This window comes from Epinephelus lanceolatus, chromosome 23 (genome assembly GCF_041903045.1).
Source record: "Epinephelus lanceolatus isolate andai-2023 chromosome 23, ASM4190304v1, whole genome shotgun sequence".
Lineage (NCBI taxonomy): Eukaryota > Metazoa > Chordata > Actinopteri > Perciformes > Serranidae > Epinephelus > Epinephelus lanceolatus.
In genome coordinates, this window is record NC_135756.1 from 7,162,181 (window position 1) to 7,180,811 (window position 18,631).

Here is an 18,631-nt window from a genome sequence, read left to right on the forward strand (position 1 = left end):
GAGTTACCTGATTATTCAAGTGGTCGTGTAAACAGCATAATCCGATAGGCTTTATCAGATAAAAGCCATTATCTGATTATGAGAAATCAGATAAACACATCTAGCTTTTTCCCCAATAGTCAGATTATTCGGTGCATGTATACCCTTTAATCTGGTTTCTTTCGGGTTTTGCTATTTTATACTCCCACTCCACTACATTTTTCGAGGGAAATATTGTACTTTCTACTCCACTACATTAATCTGACAGCTTTTGTTTCCTTTCAGATAAAGATTTTACATAAAATATTTTTATAATCTCAGTGTTTAAATTGTCACTTTTATTTTATCTTACTGATATGCTATGCACTTCGTGTGACAAGTTTATATACAATACACTTTTTTTTTTAGATATTTTTTGGGGGCATTTTTAAGCCTTTAATCGACAGGACAGACAAGTGTGAAAGGGGGAGAGAGAGAGAGGGGGTGACACGCAGCAAAGGGCCACAGGCTGGAGTCGAACCCGCTGCACCACCAAGCCACCGACGCCCCTATACAATACACTTGTATATTGCACTTTGCAGTACTTTTACTCCGAATCTACCCAAAATATGTAAAATTGGCTCCACATTGATAAACTACACATTAGAATGCTCTCACATGTATTTGCTAATGATAAAAACAAACAGTACTGTAAGAATATAAGCTGTCAACATGATGAGTGCTTTATTTTGAAAATATATGACTTGCATACTTTGAGATTTTTCAAGGATATGAGTACCTACTGTAACAGGAAGTTGAGTTTTATGTCATGTACTTGGGGAGAAATCCAACTGAAGGACTGAATCATGTAAACCAGTTTTTTCTGATTATCACATTGAAGTGCACGTAAACGCGTCAAATCAGATTATTACCATTACCTGACTATTCCCAGTTATCTGATTATTGTGCGCATGTAACAGTGTGATCACTGTTGATAGGAGGTTGAGACAGACTCAAGTCATCACTGCTGCACTGTTGCATTTTTCCAGTTTTCCAAATATTTCAGTGTTGTGGTCACTTTATTTATGACGTTATGTAGGACGTGTAAGTATCCGTAATGAGATCAACCTCATATATTGCACAATCTAATCTGTAGCATTTCATTTACTCACTGACATCCAGCCTTTGGAGAATATTTCTCTGACCTCTTAGTCTTGCCACCATTTTCTCCTCTGATGAAGAAACTCTTCAGTCTCATAAACGTCCTCCTCCCTGCTCCTAACAGTTTTTCACCTTAGGAGCTGTTTTAAGAGATGCTCTGTGAATAACTTATTTTAACAAGGACCTAGTCTGAACTTCAAGGGGAAACTCTAAGACAACGTCACAACTCTAAGAATTTTCTTAGAATTTTGTCACTGGGAGCAACTCTTAGCACGAGGAAGCTTTGTGAATACGGCCCCAGGTCTCAAGCACGACCTTAACTTGGGGTTTTAAAACACTCTTAGATTAATTCTTTTTTAAGATTATTTTTTTGGAGCTTTTTGCCTTTAATAGGACAGTATTAAGTTGAGAGGGAGTTAGAGAGAGGGGGGATGACATCCAGCGAGGGGCAGCAGGCTGAAATCAAACTCTTACGCAAGGACATTGGGACGCCTGCTCTCCCCACCGAGCGTCTGGGTGCCTCTTAGACCTGACTTTGATTTTTACATAATTATGACATACTGAGTCATAAGAGAGTAACTTTCTTATTATTAATGAAATATCTAAGAATAACATTTAAATTAAATCCCAAATTTAAATCCTTTAAACTGCAGTTGCTCACTTATATTTTTATTCATGAACACCATAATTTACATTCCACGTCCTCCCAAAGAGTCTGAATCAAACTAAAGTCGCTGTTTTTGTAAACTGGATCACACAGTTAGAAAACAACAAAGAAGCAGTCAGGGTACACAATTATTTATTCCATAAAATAAATGAAATAAATTAAAAAAAGAAACACATGGCTTTGACAATCCTAAAGTCATGGCGAGGTGTGTTCCCCCCTCAGTTTGTTTAGCACTAAACTGTTTGTCACCGTGTCAGTTGTGTGTTTACTGCAGGTCGCCTGTAAACAAAGCTACAGTTGGAAAACAAATGTTACAATGAGGGAACCAAGGAGATGAGCTCCGAGGAAGAGTCTGATGATGTAATGGAGTTCTTAATGAACACTGCGTTTGTTTTTGGTCATTTCATGGAAGTTGTTGACAGTAAGAAAAGTACAGAATAATGACAGTGAATAAAAACCTTAGGCTGCAGATGTACTTGCTTTTTAACATGTTCGCACTGATAGCCGGCTACATCGTCAACAAAACTGTTCACATACTTTGCTCCACGGCAGAAAAAGACAGCAGCGCCATCGTAAATGTTACGTAAAGCGGGATTTATACTTATGCACCAAACGCACGGCGTAGCCTGACGTGCACCTCCCCAGAAATGTAACGCAGCAATGTGACGCAGTACGACGCAAACGTCCTGTCTGTTTCTGTAAGCTGAAACCATTTCCCTCAGTGGAAACAAAGCTTTTATTTACTTTAATTTCACAGATAAGAAACAATAAATTGTGAAGACAATAAAGCCTCCAAAAAAATAACATTTTAAGTCTTGTGTGTGATTTATCCTGGCTTCATATGAGCAGAGGAAATCTCTGCTTGTTGCTAGGCTAATTTATACAACGTAAAATGCCATAGGCTTGTGCTAATAACGTTAGCATGTTGTATTTGTTTGGAAAACGTGTTTAGTATAAGACAGTTGTTTTGTCAGTGAACCTTGTGAGTTGTAATGGAGCTGAATCTTGTAACGTTACCTTTGTTAAATGTTGCTGTTGTCCCTGGCTTCATATGAGTAGAGGAAAAGTCTGCTAGCTGCTAGGCTAGTTTATACAATGTAAAATGCCATAGGCTTGTGCTAAAAACGTGCAAGGTTGCTAAATCAAGCACGTCATCACTGAGGTGAGTTTGTTTTTCATGCTTTATTTATGCGTCCACAACACTAAAGTGACGTTACACTATCACAAACTTTTCGCAGGGGTTCTGTGCCCTGGTTATTCGCCTGTCCGTAAGTCGCCTGATCTCTACAGTTTAAATGTTGTTTTGTTCCAGGAAAACCCCGCGTGAAGTATGAAAGATCCAAACTTTTCCTCGTCGCGATTTCGTGTCAGCTAGTGACAACCACCTTTTAATTTCTGAGGATGTGCACAAAGACGCAGCACACTAGAGGCAGCCAACATGCGCACATACTGTATATGTGTAGTTAACGGCAAGTATATCTGCAGCCTGTTCTTTGAACAGCTTGAAGTGTGTCAGATGCTTCCTGTGACCAAACCTGACACATGAATTAGATTTTTGGCAGAGTGTGAATCTACAGGGTCTGAATGACTCTGTCTCTTTATTGCAGCCAGTCAGTGATCAGTTAATCGATCAAGGCTTTTTTTCTTTGTCTCCTCTGAAAGTAAACTAAACGTCTTTGGGTTTTGGACTTTTGGTACGATATGAAAGCATCAAATTGAGCTTTGGGAAACTAAGATGAGCATTTTCAGTATAAGTCAGATTAATCGATGAAGATTTTGTAGCCTGACTTTGCTTGCTTTAAAATTAAAATGTCATTTTGTCTAATGGACCTGTGCAGCTATAGTGCAGAGGTGCATTTTGACACAAAGTCCAGCTTTACAGGGTCATTAAAGCAGCTACATATGTGTAAACCAGTGTTTATCTAACCTGCAACCATCAATGAATACTCTGAGATAAACAGACCTAAATTACCAAACGTTTCCATGATTATAATCCCGATTCTTGACGTAAAACAGAGAAACTTAAAGCCCAGCTCAGATTTGTGAATGGCAGAATTATTAGTGCAAAATTTAGATGGCAGACACATGGATTGTTCCCGTTCATTTTCATTGGTGCGACAGCTGTGTGTGTGTGTATGTGTATATGTATGGCTTAGACACAAAAATGAATCAACCAATGCTTAGTGCAGGAATTGGCAGTCAGTCTGTAAATCAGCATTTAAATTCAGTTACTAAAAATCCTCTTAGCAAAGACTTGATGTGGAAACATTCATCAAACCAAACGGTGATGATCAGATGAGCAGACAAGACGCAGGGATGGAGAGAAAAAACAAACGTACAAACTGTTGCATATATTCGCCACAGGAGCCTGAAGCTGTTTGTGCTATTGCTGTGTGAGCTAGTTTGGACTACAGTCTACAGTACGGAATACTGCTCCACCCAGTGTGTGTGGGTTTACATGCTCATAGTCTCTGTCGTAGTTATAGGAAACATCTGCCCTGGTAAAATCCGAACAGTTAAAAATGTGAATACAGTCGGTGGAAATAAAATATGGTCCGTTACGAAGTTCACAGAGGAATTCAGACGTGTAGATGAGGTTTTAGGAGGACTGAAGCATCATAGTCACGCCACACACACACACACAAAATGTAATGGTGCATTCAAGCGCTCTTTGTCAACTCTGAATGCCTGAAATCGGCTTCAAATACCACTTACAAACTTTCCTGTATTAGCTGATTTGACTTTTTTCTGGGTCAGAATCTGTTGTCGAGCCATAACGATTTTTTGATCAATAAATTAAGCAACTATTTTGGTCGTTATTTAATAACTTAAAGGCAAAATCCCCAAATAAATCTCTGGTTTTAGTCTTCGAATGTGAAAATATCTTTGATGGGGAGACAAAACTGGACATTTTTCACTACTTCCTGACATTTCCTTTTTTGTAAGATTATTTTTGGGGCTTTTTTGGCCTTTAATCGATGGGACGGTGGTGGCGTGGGAGGCATGCAGGTTGTAATCGAGCTGCTGGTAGCCTCTGTACATGGGGCGCCAGCTCCACCACGTGAGCTACTCGGCGTCCCTATTTCCTGACATTTTATGGATCAAACAATTCTTTGCTTAATCTAGATAAGTCCTAAAATGTGATGATTTCTCCAGAGTACAGCATCAACACATTTTTACCTGTACTGTTGCTTTAACTTCATCACTATGACGGAAACCGGGCAACCCACAGCTGAATATGTCCACGTACTGTACAATTAACTTCCATTTCCAGGTTAATGGTAAATATTTTTGTCACAATACTGTCCACATTGTAATGCACAAAGGAGCTCGAGTATAACTTTGGTATTTTTCAAGCTGGACCCTATTTTACCGTGTTTTTTTGTCCATGTGACTCACGACAACAACTGAGACAACAATTTTTCAGACAGGGTCAATATTTAGTGAGAGCGCTGCAGCCGGCAGCAGTGAAACAAGCTGCAGTGTAAACACTCGGGGCATGTTAGCACCGTCAACGTACAGCCACTAAAAGTGTTGTTTTTGTAACTGACATGTTGACAGTATTCTTCTAGGTGTCTGACAGCGTTATGGAAAGGAGGAGAGCCAAAGTGCGTCTAGCTGCCACCGGTGTGGGGTTGTACAGTACACTGAATATTCACCAAGTTAGATGTTAAAATATGTAGGTGATGGTGATTTAAGGGCAGTTTTCACTGAAACAAAAAGGATCTTACTCTTTAACATAAAGGTCTCTCTCTGTATGGATCAATCTGGGCCTGTCAGTGGCAAAAACAAACACTTTAAGCGGGCATAAATATAGGGTGCACATGCTGCTCTTGATTGGTCAGAATTTCCATGTGGGAAAAATCCAGGAAGTAAAGCAAACGTTGAAGAAGAGTACACTTGCAAGATAAATGTGACACTTTCTAATGTCACAATGGAGGGACAACTACGCAGGTTGATTTTAGCGCTGCTCATCGTGGACTATATTGCTGTCATTGTTCATTTTAGTCAAACCATACAGTTTGAAAACAAGGCGCGGCTCCAACTAGAAAACAATGTTTTGATGCATTGGATGTGCGTCGACCAGTACATACTCTATTTACACCCTGCAGTGGTGTCTTTGTTGGTCCAGTTCATGTGTTGTGACATTTGTGACCCTGAATGCACCATTAACCCAAACGATGGTGTCTTATCAGAGTTTGAAAGAACATCGGGAATGATTATGAAGTTATACATTTGGTCTTCAAAAAAGACTTTGAAGGAGGCGTCGCTTGATGTGAGACACAGCTTGTAATGAAAGATGTTTATAAAAATGACTGAAGCAACAGTTTTACCCCCTTTTTTCCTGACAGTGGTTTAAAGATATAAATATAGTTAATCAGCAAATTAATGGCAAACACAAACATGTAAAATATAACGTTACACAGACTAGATGAGACCTACAGAATCGGGATCAAAGGGCAGATGTTTCCTTTAACTGTTGCATCATCGTCATCATCATCGTCATGTATTCTGTTGTAAGTTTAAGTGCTTGTTATTGTAAAGAGTAATGACTGTAAATGTTTATGTGCACGTAAACACACCTGTTTCATCTGCCAGCAGTGTGTCTCCAGGCAGATTTATGGCCTCAAACAGCCCATCATGATTTCTACACTGCGGCGTTGTGTGTATGTGTGTGTATGTGTGCAGTGCATTATGCTTCAGCACCAACAAGTCTTCGTCCACTGGAACCACTGAGCTTCACTGGTGTTTGGTCCCAAGATCTTTCCAGTTCGCTGCAGGTCAGGTGGGAAATTCATTCAAGTTAGTGTGTGACGAGTCCGTCTCTCCGTGTAGTCCTTCCAAGTGTCAAGGCCATGTCTTCCCTTCTTCCCCCTCCTCTTCCCCATCCCGTCTTTACCTGACTTCGTGGAAGTAGAGGTTGGCACATAGACACAGCAGCACGATGGACGCCAGCATGTAGTAGATCAGATTCCTGAATTTAGGCTCCAGATCGCCCTGCCGGTACCAGAATATCTGACGGAGAGAAACAGGAATAAAACTTAAACTGATTTCATTGAAAGTTTTATATCAATAAGCGACAAAATGCTCTACTGTTCATTACAGTTTTACAAGAAACATCAGGTGGCAATGTTGCAGAAAAACATCAGCTTAGTGAATAAAGTCTGTCAGTCTACAGAAACCCTACCTTTCAAAGTTATTAGATAATTTAGATTTCTACTAAAAAATAATGTGTATTCACCAGCACTATAGTGGATCCACATGCTAACAGGATGCACACGGCAAAGAAGACATTAAGCGGTTTTGGAGGCAACGAGGGGAACACAAAAGAACTGATAATAGTCACCTGGAAGACAAAATAAGGACAAACGTTAAAGACACTTTAACATGAAAAACGTTCAATTTTAAAAATTTCAAAAAGGTTTTAATGATCTAAGCCTAATTTTTAACTCACACCTCGAGATCTGGACAGAAAACAAGAAACAGAAAACTGAAACAGACTTTGGCCCCTTAGACGCAGCTCTAATGCAGGCTGGCACACCTCCAGTTTGGAGAAGCAGACAGGAGTACTGACACAGAAGCTACGCAATGTACCGCTGTAAACAGGGGCAGCAACAAAATGTATTTTAGCCACCTAAAAAACACCTATAATCAGTTTAGTGTGCACTATATAGGAGAATAATTCCATTGCTTTACTGTACAGTCAGACAGACCTTTTTGACAGTGAACTGGGGCAGTTATATCGCTCTCTTCAAAGCCAGATTCCACTGACAAAACCAGTAATTTTACCTCACCTCAAACGGTTAGTTTGTTTGCGTTATTTTGTGACTTGGTGTTTTAAAGTACTATTTGGACGGGATTAGTTTTACATAGGGATGTGGACTAATGTCAGATAACCACAGGATGCCTGTAATATAAATGTCCGATTCACATGGGACAAGGAATCTCTGTAATTCTACCAGAGATGGGAGTGGTAACTCGGTTTGCGCCCTGGCGTCACCTCCCTGTCGGCATTTGCGTGCTACGTTGCTTCCTGTAAGCATCAGCTGAAAGATAATAATAATTAATGTTTAGCCCAATGTGAAATATTGCCCATGACCAGGATTGTGTGTACACAACGATTAGCAATATGGATTTATATCAGGCCGACCTAACACAACCAGAAGTCTCGTGGCTCTGAAAAGTGCTTTCTTCTCGACCTTTTTGACTGGTCTCCCACGTACAGTAGGGCTATGCCATCATTAGAAGAATGTCCACGATCACGACTGCTGACAACACCGAATGCTTCTTCAAGCACCTCCATCATCGCAAAAATGCGGAACACGGAAAAATGGTTGTAAACAGGACGTGACGAAATATTTACACACATTTTTACAGAGGATCGCGTTCGCACGTGATTATTATTACCAGAGGTTTTTCTCCAGACCGTTTTACAGAAGGTAAAAGTCGTCATAATTTTTACTGACATTATCCGTAATGATTACAGACATGGCGTGTTCGGACGGGACTAAAATCCCTGGTAATAATTACTTTACGCCACGTCTCCACGTTAAACTAATCCCATCCAAATAGGGCTTTAGATTCACCATGTTTGGCCATGTTTAATTACAGCTTTTCTCAATGGAGTCTGGCAGCTTTGAAGAGAACGATATAAAGGCTTCACTTCCTCGTCTGATGGCGAGGTAAAGCAGTGAAATTAAGATAAGATAAGATAAGATACACCTTTATTGATCCCACAATTGAGAAAGTCCAGTGTTACAGCAGTCAAGGGGAAAGAGTCAGATTAAAGATTTCAAACTTTAAAAACGTAAAACAAACTAGGCATGCAAAAAGAGTACAAAAATACAAAAATCAGCAATAAATAATAATAATAATAATGAGCAGTGAATAAAAAATGAGCAATGGATTAAAGTGAAGTGCAAAGTGAATATTGTATGTGCAAATAAACAACAACAACATGGGGGACAGTTATGCTTATTATGGTGTCCATAAGGTGTCCATAGTGTCCCTAAGTGTCCACCTCAAATTATTCTGAATATAGCGTACACTTAATCTTTTTTTTTTTTTTTTTAGGTGGCTAAAATATGTTGCTGCCCCGGCTACTGCAGTGCATTGCTTAGCTTCTGTGACAGTACTCATGTCTGCTTCTCCAAACTGGACCTGTGCCGACTGACATCTACAGAAGATAATATACTAACTATGGATGAGTGCATCACATGACCTCACTTTAAAGATCAAAACCAACCCTTTTAATGTGACATCGAGTTATGCAAACATTTTACGAGCTCAGTCTGTGGTCACAATTTCTATATAAAAGCGATGCATTTATAGCAACTTTTAAGAGTAGCAGACTGAAGAGGTGCGTGTGTGTTGATTGACTGCAGAGAGTCAGTGTGTAGTCACACTTTTCACTCTGAAGAAGGAGAAGTAAAAACAGCTGAGTCATTGTTTTCACCGCAGACACCCTTTCCTCATCTGTAGGCAGCCACAGTGAGATTTTATACGCTAGGAAAAGGATTCTCAACCATGAAAAACTGCTCCAATCGTAATATATGTAGATCTCGTGGCGCCACAGTTCAGCCTTTAATCCTGAAACTAACACTATAAATGAGTCGAATGAGAAAATAAAATATCAGAAAATGAATTATTAAAGAGCCTTTGATGCGTTGAGTAAAGCAAATGTGCAACACGAGTGCTACGAGCTCTTTGCGTAACCCTTGACTAAACTAAAATATCAGCGTGTTAGTTTTAATCGCTATAAAGGGACAAATGTCAGATCAGTTACAACCATTGGAGACTTAAAAGGTGCTCTACACACCCTGTCTAATGGTAAGAGTGGAAATATAAAGCTAAACGCATTCCAAGAGCAGCACAGAAATGCCTCTACATAACTGCATTTTCAAAGTTATGGTGCAGTCCAGAACGACTTGTCCCATAACTCTTTGAGCTCATCAGTGCTCGTCTGATTGTATCTGCTGTGATCTCAAGCAGATACAGAAACATGTTGCTGCAACTCCTCTGGAATTTTTTTGTTCCTGATTCCACAGAAAGATTCAGGAAGCTGCTATAAACGACTGTAGTGATTGCTTCAACTTTTATTTTGGTGCAACATCTATATTTGCTGTAGGTAGTAAAATCAGGAGGAGGTTTTTTTAATAACTTCTATCTGATGCTGTGGAAGATTTGTACTCACTAAAACAACCAGAAATGTGAATCCCCCCACTGCCAGGTTGATGATTCGATCCTGTGAGAGAGACAGTGAACACATCAGTTTATACAAGTCAATATCAAATGTCCGCCATCTTTACACTCTGCAAGACACTTCAACTGCAGCCTAGTCGACAGAAGAAAATACTGGCATCGTACATTTCTGCAGACCATTAACACGTTACATTTGCACGTTTCATACATATTGCATCAACGTATCTGCAGCGACGTAGTACACAACGTCACTTAAGCCAGATGACTGCCGAGCTGCAGATCAACAAGCAACAAAACCAGGTGTGTTTTAGCGAGTCATTGCTGTTTCCAGCAGTTTTTCAGGCACCAAATGTAGGTGGGATGCTTTTCAACCCCCAAACAAGGGTGTTGTTTAGTGACCTGTCGCTGTTTTTCTTGCAGCTTTTCAGCCCACTAACATGGGTGCTTTTGAGTGACCCTTTGCTGTTTGTCCTGCGGCTTTTTAGCCCCCGTACATAGGTGTCTTTTAGTGACCCTTTGCAAATTTTTGAGACGCTTTTCAGCCCCCAAATGAAGGTGTTGTTAATCAGCCTGTCGCTGTTTTCCAGTGGCTTTTCAGGTCCTAAACAAGGGTGTTTTTTGGTGACCTGTCGCTGTTTTTCAGCTCCCTAAAGAGGGCTTTTTAGTGACTAGTTGTTTTCCTTTGAATTTTCAGCCTCCAAATGTGTTTTTTTGTGACTCGTCTCGACTGTTTTTCCTGCAGTTTTTTAGCCCCCAGTTGTGGGTGTTTTTTAGCAACCCCTCACTGGTTTTCCTCCTGCTTTTCCTGGTTTTTCTCCTCCTTTTCAGCCCCAAAACTGCTGTTTTATTTTCTTTAAGGGACACATTGCAGTTCCCAGCAGCTTTTCAGCTGTGGTGAACTCTCACTTGCAGTTTTTCAGCTCCCAAACAAAGATGTTTTGTAGCAACCCATCGCTGTTTTCCAGCGTCTTTTCCACCCCCAAACTAGGGTGTTGTTTAGTGACCTGTCGCTGTTTTTCCTGCAGCTTTTTAGCCTCCTAACATGGATGCATTTTAGTGACTTGTTGCTGTTTTACTTTGGCCTCTTAGCCCCCAAATGTGGGTGTTTTTAGGAACCTCTCACTATTTTTCCTGCTACTTTTTAGCCCCGAAACGTGGGTGTCTTAGTGACCCGTTGCTCTCTTTCCAGAGGCCATTAAGCCCCCAAACCTGGGTGGGTTTTTTTTTTTGCGGTCCATGTTTTTTTTTTTCAGCAGCTTTGAACCCCATCAAATGTGGGTAATTTTAGTGACCAGATGCTGTTTTTCCTGCGACATTTTAGCCTATAAACACAGGTGTTTTTTAGTTACCAGTCCTTTTTTTCCAGCAGGAATACTGCTACGAAAAGCAGTTGTTTTTTCCTAAGACATTACTGTTTATCCAGCAAAGATTTGGCCCCAGTGTGGGGTATTTTCAGTCTAAACATGATCTTTTTATTAACCTTAACTAAATGTATTTTGGTGCCTAGTCCTACCTACACATTAACCACAGTGTTGTTGAAACATAAAGTTTCAGAGTGTCCACCACATAATAAAGTGCAAATGTAACTGTGGTTTGCAGAAATGTGCACATTTTTTTTCTGCCAGTTGGCTTGATTACTGTCTGTGTATCCAAAGCCCTGATGTATCATTCCTGAATCAAACCAGTTTTAAAAGTTTACACAACATGCTCCTACCCGTGCAGAGGTCTCCCCAAACAGAGGTCTGTTGTCCAGGCCACTCGTGCCGTACGTCCTGGTGGTGAAGTCATCCATGGTCGGCTCGGCAGACACCAACGCTCAGCACCGACCACTTGCCTCTCAGCAGTGCCGCCTCCTGGTGACACCGGGCCAGTGCTGCATGCTAGCTAGCTAGCTTCCAGCTGCCTCCCTCTGCACAGTGTCAGGGAAGCTGTCAGTGTCAACAGAGTGTTGGGGACATCACGGAGTGTGACTCTGATGGTCAGGTGGGTTACCTTATCTGTGAACAGCACAGTCACAAACAGGAAATGCTTACAAAAGGTGAACATGACAGTCAGACAGCAAAAACTCCCTTAAAATGTCATCAGGGTTTCCTGCAACATCCTGCCTTTATTGTAAAACTATAAAAATCCTGTGCTCCATTGTGTCCCCATTTAACTTCACTAAGGTTTAAGCAATAAAGAGTCAAAACACAACAGCACATGCTGTTAAAATCTAAACAAAAAACAAAGAATCTTAAAAGTTCTGGTTACACAAGAGCAGCATTTAAATTCTTGTAAATTAGAAATCACACAAATAATATATTACTTAAGTGTTTTTTATAAATAAGGACGTTTCTCTGACAGATGACGGTGGTTTTCTTTGTGTGGAGGTTAAACTCTGCTGATTAACACACAACAGAAAACAGATTTATATCGTTTCTCATTCGGCTTCACTTCCTCTTTTTTCAGGTGCGATAAAAACCACAAGTCAGTTCCATCTCTAAACGAGTAGTGGTGATGATGATAGCGGTTTGAAAGAGGAAGCTGAAATCAAAACAAAGTCTGACTTCATACTGCGTCAACATCAGTGTAAAAGTCTATTTTTCCTGTTTAGCAGTTTGGTGACACCAAAGTTTGAACATGAAATTTCCAACCCTAAACCTTAAGACAAAATGTGCTTTCATTCAGCAGCTATTTTAATAACATAAGAAAAAGACACCCAAAGATGCCACACTGGACTCTGGGGACTTGTGATGGGTGAATTTTAGATGTTAAAGGCCAAACAGTTAAGTCAATTACTTGGGAAAATAATCTGCAAATGAATCCAAGTTGCTGAAATAAGAAATGTTATCGCTTTGTTGTTGAAATAGTATAGGGTTGCAGCAATGTACCAGTTTCACGGTGTACTATGATATAATCATTTACATTCTGTAATACCCTGACACCGTGAAATGGCAATATTTTCCGAGACTGCTATCGTACCGTGAAAATTTCATACTGTTGCAGCCCTGATGTAGTAACCCTACCTAAAATTATCTTACCACAAACTCAAGAGCACCTAACAAATGGACATTCAGATTGTTTCCTCATCAAAATGAACTTTGAACCTTTACTTAAAATCATGTTTTGTTTCCTTGATAGGTTAGAGACCTTATATTTTACAGTAGATAATGTATTTTAAAAGAGAACCATCACTTATTGCCTCATCTAGGATCGATAGTATTACGTAAATAGAAATACAGATATTTTTTACTTCAACAACATGCAGAGGATGTTAAAGCACTTTGCCGTAAGTCTTCATTTCATGCTGCGTACACACCCAACAACCTCCACTTATAACAAACAACCTGAGCTTATTTATTCAAGAAAAACCTTAAGGTTATTTTACGGCAAGTGTTAAAGAGTCCTCGGAGTAAGCAACCCCGAGCAGTTTGAGTTTGAGAGCCGCGATCTAATGCAATAAATGTGCAGAACAAGCTGTGAGATACATTCTGCTATTGTATACTCTGATTTTTAATATTGCCAAACTTCCCTGGAGAATTTTAAAGTTTCTCTGTCTGATTACAACTCTCAGAAATCCATGATATGTCAGAAACGACACACAACCTGACCACAGACAGCATTATTAGCTCAAAGCAGCAAAGGCGGGGGAAAGGTTAAGGTTCAGCTTCGTCGTTACAAACCGATACACATCCCATTTCAGTTCTGCACAGCTGGTGGCATCTATGTTCACTTTAAGCAGAACCAACAAAACCAGTCTCCTAATCTGATCCTCTTCAGGGACGATTATGACATATTAACTGTATAGGAAACGTCACAGGAGGAGTGGGGATGATAAAACCTCTAGAAAGATTAAATATACTTCTCTAACATTAGTTTCACACCATGTCTTCACGCAAGGTTAAACAACCATTCTCACAAAAAACAACGGCAGCTGCAGCTGCTGCTTCCTTTCTGGGTCAGAAGGCAGCAGGAAAGGAAATAAAACCCTCGCAGAGCTTTCTCAGCAGAAAACACACGGTGGAAAACAAGAGCTTCATTATATACTAGCATAAAACTGGCCTAAAGCTACATTCCTGCAGAGCCTTGTGATTCACTAGGCTTCTTAAAAAGAGACCCCACGACTTAACTGAGCTAAGAAGACAAATATTTGTTTCACGTGTGAGCCAACAGTAGAAACCAGGGTGAAATGACACCTTGAGAAAACCCTGAAAATGTATATGAACAAATATATAAATAAATATAGCAGGTAAATAATAAATATCTGACGAATGTCTTCACCCTTTGAAACCTGAGCAGAAAAATTAAATTAAAATTAAAAATTAAAGAAAATTAAAAAAGAAAGTGATCTAGAAAAAGTGCTTAGAAATTTTAATTATTTTGTATCGTAATTTTAAACATGAAATAATAATAATAATTATATTTAGTTTTTTCCCTAGCTGTCTTCTTTTTTCCCTTTTTAAATAAATAAATATATAAATATATTTATTTATTTGTATTTTTGCAACTTGTCTTTGAAGACAATTGCACCAATTTGATCAAGCTTTAAATACTTACTAAAGACGTCCGAAAACAGCACAAGAAAAGTGATGTCACTGCTTGTTTCAAAGGCTTAATCTGTTGCTCAATAAATCAACTAATGCAGACTTTTATCGTCAGTTAATGTGATTATTTTCTTGATTAACTGAAAATAATTTAGACTGTGAAACATTGAAAAACTGCTCTTACCAGTTCAGAAGTGTGTCAGAAACCCAAATATATTTAGTTTATACACCCAAATATCTGAATAACACTCCAAAATTCAAATATGTTAAATTTACTATCATATTAAACAACTTAAATCACCACATATTCACAATTAAGAAGCTTAAACCTGTGATTTCTTGGCATTTCTGCATAAAAAATGACTATAACAATTAGCTGATCATCAAAATAGTTGCCGTCAATCAACTAATTGATTAATCCACGAGCTCTACAACCAATTCTGACAAAGAAGTAGATAAAAATCAGATTAAATATAATAAGATTTAGCAATTTAGGATACTTTAATGACTTCAGTATCTTGTAGAGACCTGCAGACACTCTGGTTTAAGGTGTATTTCAACCACTTTTTCAATAGTGTCAACATACAGTACCATATGTCTCCTCACCTGGGTGCAGAGGCAGTCAGGACTGATCACTTTTAATACATTACAGACTAGAATAAAGAGTTTTATAGGTAAATATCAATGAGTATATCAGCAGCAAGCTTGCCTTACTGTAAAACATACTGTCCTGCTGCTGTCCAAACAAACATTACCAGCATGTTTTTAGGAAGTTAAAAGATAAAATCAGCTGCAAACACCTGACTGTCAACATGAAACATGACAATAACCCTGGCAGTGACATTTCTGTGACAGCCACCATTTATCTTGGTTAGTAAATAGCTTACCTTGCTAGCAGCAGCGAAGCAAATACCTTTAAGTTTAACCCAAACAGCTTGTTAGCCGTGTAAGTTATAGCCAGAGGGTAAACGTCACCCAACCATATGTTACCGTTAAGTGGACACTCAGCCGAAAACACCCATTTTAAGGTGTTATTAAAACACAGCTGACATAAAAAAAGACGAAAATAAACGACAACATTAAAGCTACCTCCACTCCTGTTAGCTAACTTGAGCTTTGCCCGATACAAGGCCAACTGTAAAGCAGGTTGCTAACGAAGCTAAGCTAACAAACCACAACTGTGGAGAAGCGTCAACAGATTTATATAAGAGCTGATGAACAAGGTGATAATGTGGTGTTTGTGTCGTGTGTTTTTAGCAGCACACTTGCCTCACAGCCTCCGTGTTGACTCCGCTGGAAACATAACTTCACAAAACAGGGTCGAGTATGAATTAAAGGGAATAAGCCCGGTAGCTTCAGTTCAAGCTGTTAAAGGCGAGGTCCGTTAGTGTTGAGCCGACACGACCGGTGTGGCTGGTTCACTGACGCACACAGGCCAAAACTCATTCAGGAAACAGGCCATTTAACAGTGGATGCTAATATGCTAATATTTTATGACTCACTGAGGACTCATCTCTCCTGTTGTACTACATCACAGGGGCGTTTCTAGGATTTAAGGACATGGGGGCCTGGCCCAGACATCTGTAGGGGGGTCTAGGGGGCTCATTCACCTTTCCCCGCCAGAGTATTACTTTAGGCCCGTTTCCACCGCAGGAACTTCGGGGTAATTTTACGGGGCCGGGGCCGTTGGTGCGTGTCTCCACCGCAGGAACCACCCCCGAAGGACAGAATTCTGGAACTTTTACGGGGGCTAAACAAGTCCCTGCCTCGGGGTAGGTACTCAGAACGACCCCGAAAGACTCCTGTCTGGGGCTTGGGGATTACTTGGTGCTGATTGGATATATTCAAGGAGGGATGTGACAACAACAGAAAGCAACAAAATAGCCGGCATTTTTAAAACTCAGCAGACGAGAGTTAGCTTGTTCATATAGCTTCCGCCACCATGTAAAAAAAACCTCACTAAATGGCCCGTAAAAAAAATATTTTTTCCAGCGGATATCTTAGTTACAACATGATTGAGCTAGCAAAGCAGTTTTGTGTTGATATGTGTGGTATTTATTTAGTTTTGGGAAATCACGATGTCTAGAAAGCATCAGCTGACAGGGACAGCTAACAGCAGCAGGAAAGCTAACATCAGGCTGTGATCTGTTAAAAGCCTCCCGTTGTCGGCTACGACATGAAACTACTCCAGTTAGCTCAATAATGTTGTAACTAAGACATCCGCTGGAAAAAATATTTTTTTCACGGGCCATTTAGTGAGTTATTACAGACACAGTTAATGGCTAACAGCTAACGGCATCCCTACGTCGCCCCGGTCAAAATGGTTGCGCAACGATTACGTCACATCCAGAGCCCGTAACTTTACAGGAACCTTCCTCGTACTCCGCTCTCAGTGGAGACACGGCGGTTGAGAGGGCCGAGCGAGAGGATGTTCCTGTAGTAGTTCCTGCCCCCCAAATAGTACCAGGAACTTCTTCAGTGGAAACGGGCCTTTTTAAGTTGCCAGCCACTGCCAGCACTTTTGATCACTAATCTTTCAAGACCCAGAGAATAAAAGACAAAGCTTGTAAACTTGTTTTTTGTCCAAGATATTAATTTTCAAGAGCAAAATCAATTTCATGTTAACATTTTTTTTTTTTTCTCATTTCCTTTTGTGGATTTGAATTGTGTAAATAATAATAAAAGTAAAGAAATAATAATAATATTCTGTTTGAGGTATAGCGGAACATGTTGTCACGTTCAGTGTCAATACTGCTGTCTCCCTCTACCCTGTGGTCGTCTTGTCCGTGTGTCACTGTCGCCATCATGGAGATCCCGTTTCATCCAAATCGTATTCAGAATATTGATCAAAACAGGAAGTGTCGGAGTCAGACAAGCTGCTGCTGTTTTTACGGTTTCCAGCTGATCTCCTTTGTTTGTTTTTGGACTTGGCAGTGTTGTTCTATTTCACAAGATGAGCAACAGCGCCCCCTATCTTATAACAGCGAAAACACAGATTGCCAGCATATCTCATCAATAGCGGGCATAGTGTTAATGAACAAGCTCTATTTTTGTGTGTTACAGTCTCCAAATAAGGCATTAAAGGACTTCGATCAGCACTGGTAAAACATTTTTAACGTGAGGCTTTGACTGTGTCTCTATTGCTACAGAACCTTAGTATGTGTCCATTATGAGGAATTAAAGGACACACTGTGGCCTCTCGGGCTTGATGACATGGCCAAACCCAGGTATGAGGTTGAATGTACTAAACCAGTAGTTTTCAAACTTTTGGGCCCAAGGCACACCACAGGGTAAGCCAAAATCTCAAGGCACACCTGTATTTATATCTGAGCACAATAGCTTTTATAACGTGTGTTATCACTCCTATCACAACATAAGACATTAAAAAGAATAAAGAATAAGACAGGTAGCTTTCGTGATACTGTCTACTTTCTCTTTTCTTTTGGTGGTAGGTCGTCTTCGCTGGTGCTTTGTTGTAATTTGCTCCATACAATAAAGCGATCAGTGGTCCCACTCATGGCTTCCTCCTTTTAAATGTTATCATCCCTCACCCTGGCTGCCAATCAGGGCTTTTGATGTATCACACACTTATAATTCCCATGTGCAAATGGTGACAAATAGGTTCCCCTCACAGGTTTTTCAAATCAAATTAAATCACATTTTTTAGCTCGAGGTTGTGCCTTTATTAGGAAATGGGTGTGCACGACATACTGATACAGTCAATTAAAAATTAATTTATAACTTTGTGCACAGGCCCAGATGAATACTGCAATAATAATGTGTGGTTATCACAAAATCCCACGGCACGCCATTTGAGAACCACTGTATTAATAAACTGTGTGGACCTTGAACCAGTGACTGAGGAGAAATCTGGACCCTGTGGCTGCACCAGTTGGGAACCACTGATGTAAACCCACACTCAACTGAGGAGTTGTAAAGACAGTTACAACAGTTTTGTTCTGCTAAAAGTGCAGTGCAGTGTCGGAGCACATTTGGCACCCTATAGGCAAGCTTATCCCCCCTTCGGGTGACGCCCCAGATGGCTGCTCATGTCTCATATAGGAAGATTGATCACTGGCAGTACAAGAGTAAGAGTGCATTAAATAATCAAAGTTCTGAA

At 40.0% G+C, this 18,631-nt stretch overlaps 2 protein-coding genes across 3 annotated transcripts in view; one reads left to right on the forward strand and one right to left on the reverse strand.

Annotated features, from left to right (window-relative positions):
* The window catches only part of acot18 (acyl-CoA thioesterase 18), a 102,524-nt gene that overhangs the window by 56,974 nt on the left and 26,919 nt on the right, over positions 1–18,631 (forward strand). The gene's annotated exons all lie outside the window — the stretch shown is intronic.
* Positions 1,902–15,940, reverse strand: tmem243b (transmembrane protein 243, mitochondrial b). 2 transcript variants are annotated; one of them, XM_078165432.1, is made up of 5 exons: positions 15,781–15,940; positions 11,703–11,985; positions 9,981–10,031; positions 7,029–7,133; positions 1,902–6,802 (listed from the first exon to the last, which is right to left on the reverse strand). In XM_078165432.1, the coding sequence occupies exons 2-5, from the start codon at positions 11,778–11,780 to the stop codon at positions 6,683–6,685; spliced, it is 354 nt and encodes a 117-aa protein (XP_078021558.1). In that variant the 5' UTR covers positions 11,781–11,985; positions 15,781–15,940; the 3' UTR covers positions 1,902–6,682. The 2 variants fall into 2 exon arrangements, with proteins under 2 accessions (XP_078021558.1, XP_033470631.1); XM_033614740.2 differs by lacking the exon at positions 15,781–15,940 and adding an exon at positions 15,399–15,575.

Coding starts and splice junctions, on each gene's coding strand:
- tmem243b (XM_078165432.1), bottom strand. CDS start 11,780: ATGGATGACTTCACCACCAGGACGTACGGCACGAGTGGCCTGGACAAC. Junction 7,134..9,980: donor TCACATTTCTGGTTGTTTTA/GTGAGTACAAAT, acceptor TTTGTCTTCCAG/GTGACTATTATCAGTTCTTT. Junction 6,803..7,028: donor GTGGATCCACTATAGTGCTG/GTGAATACACAT, acceptor TCTCTCCGTCAG/ATATTCTGGTACCGGCAGGG.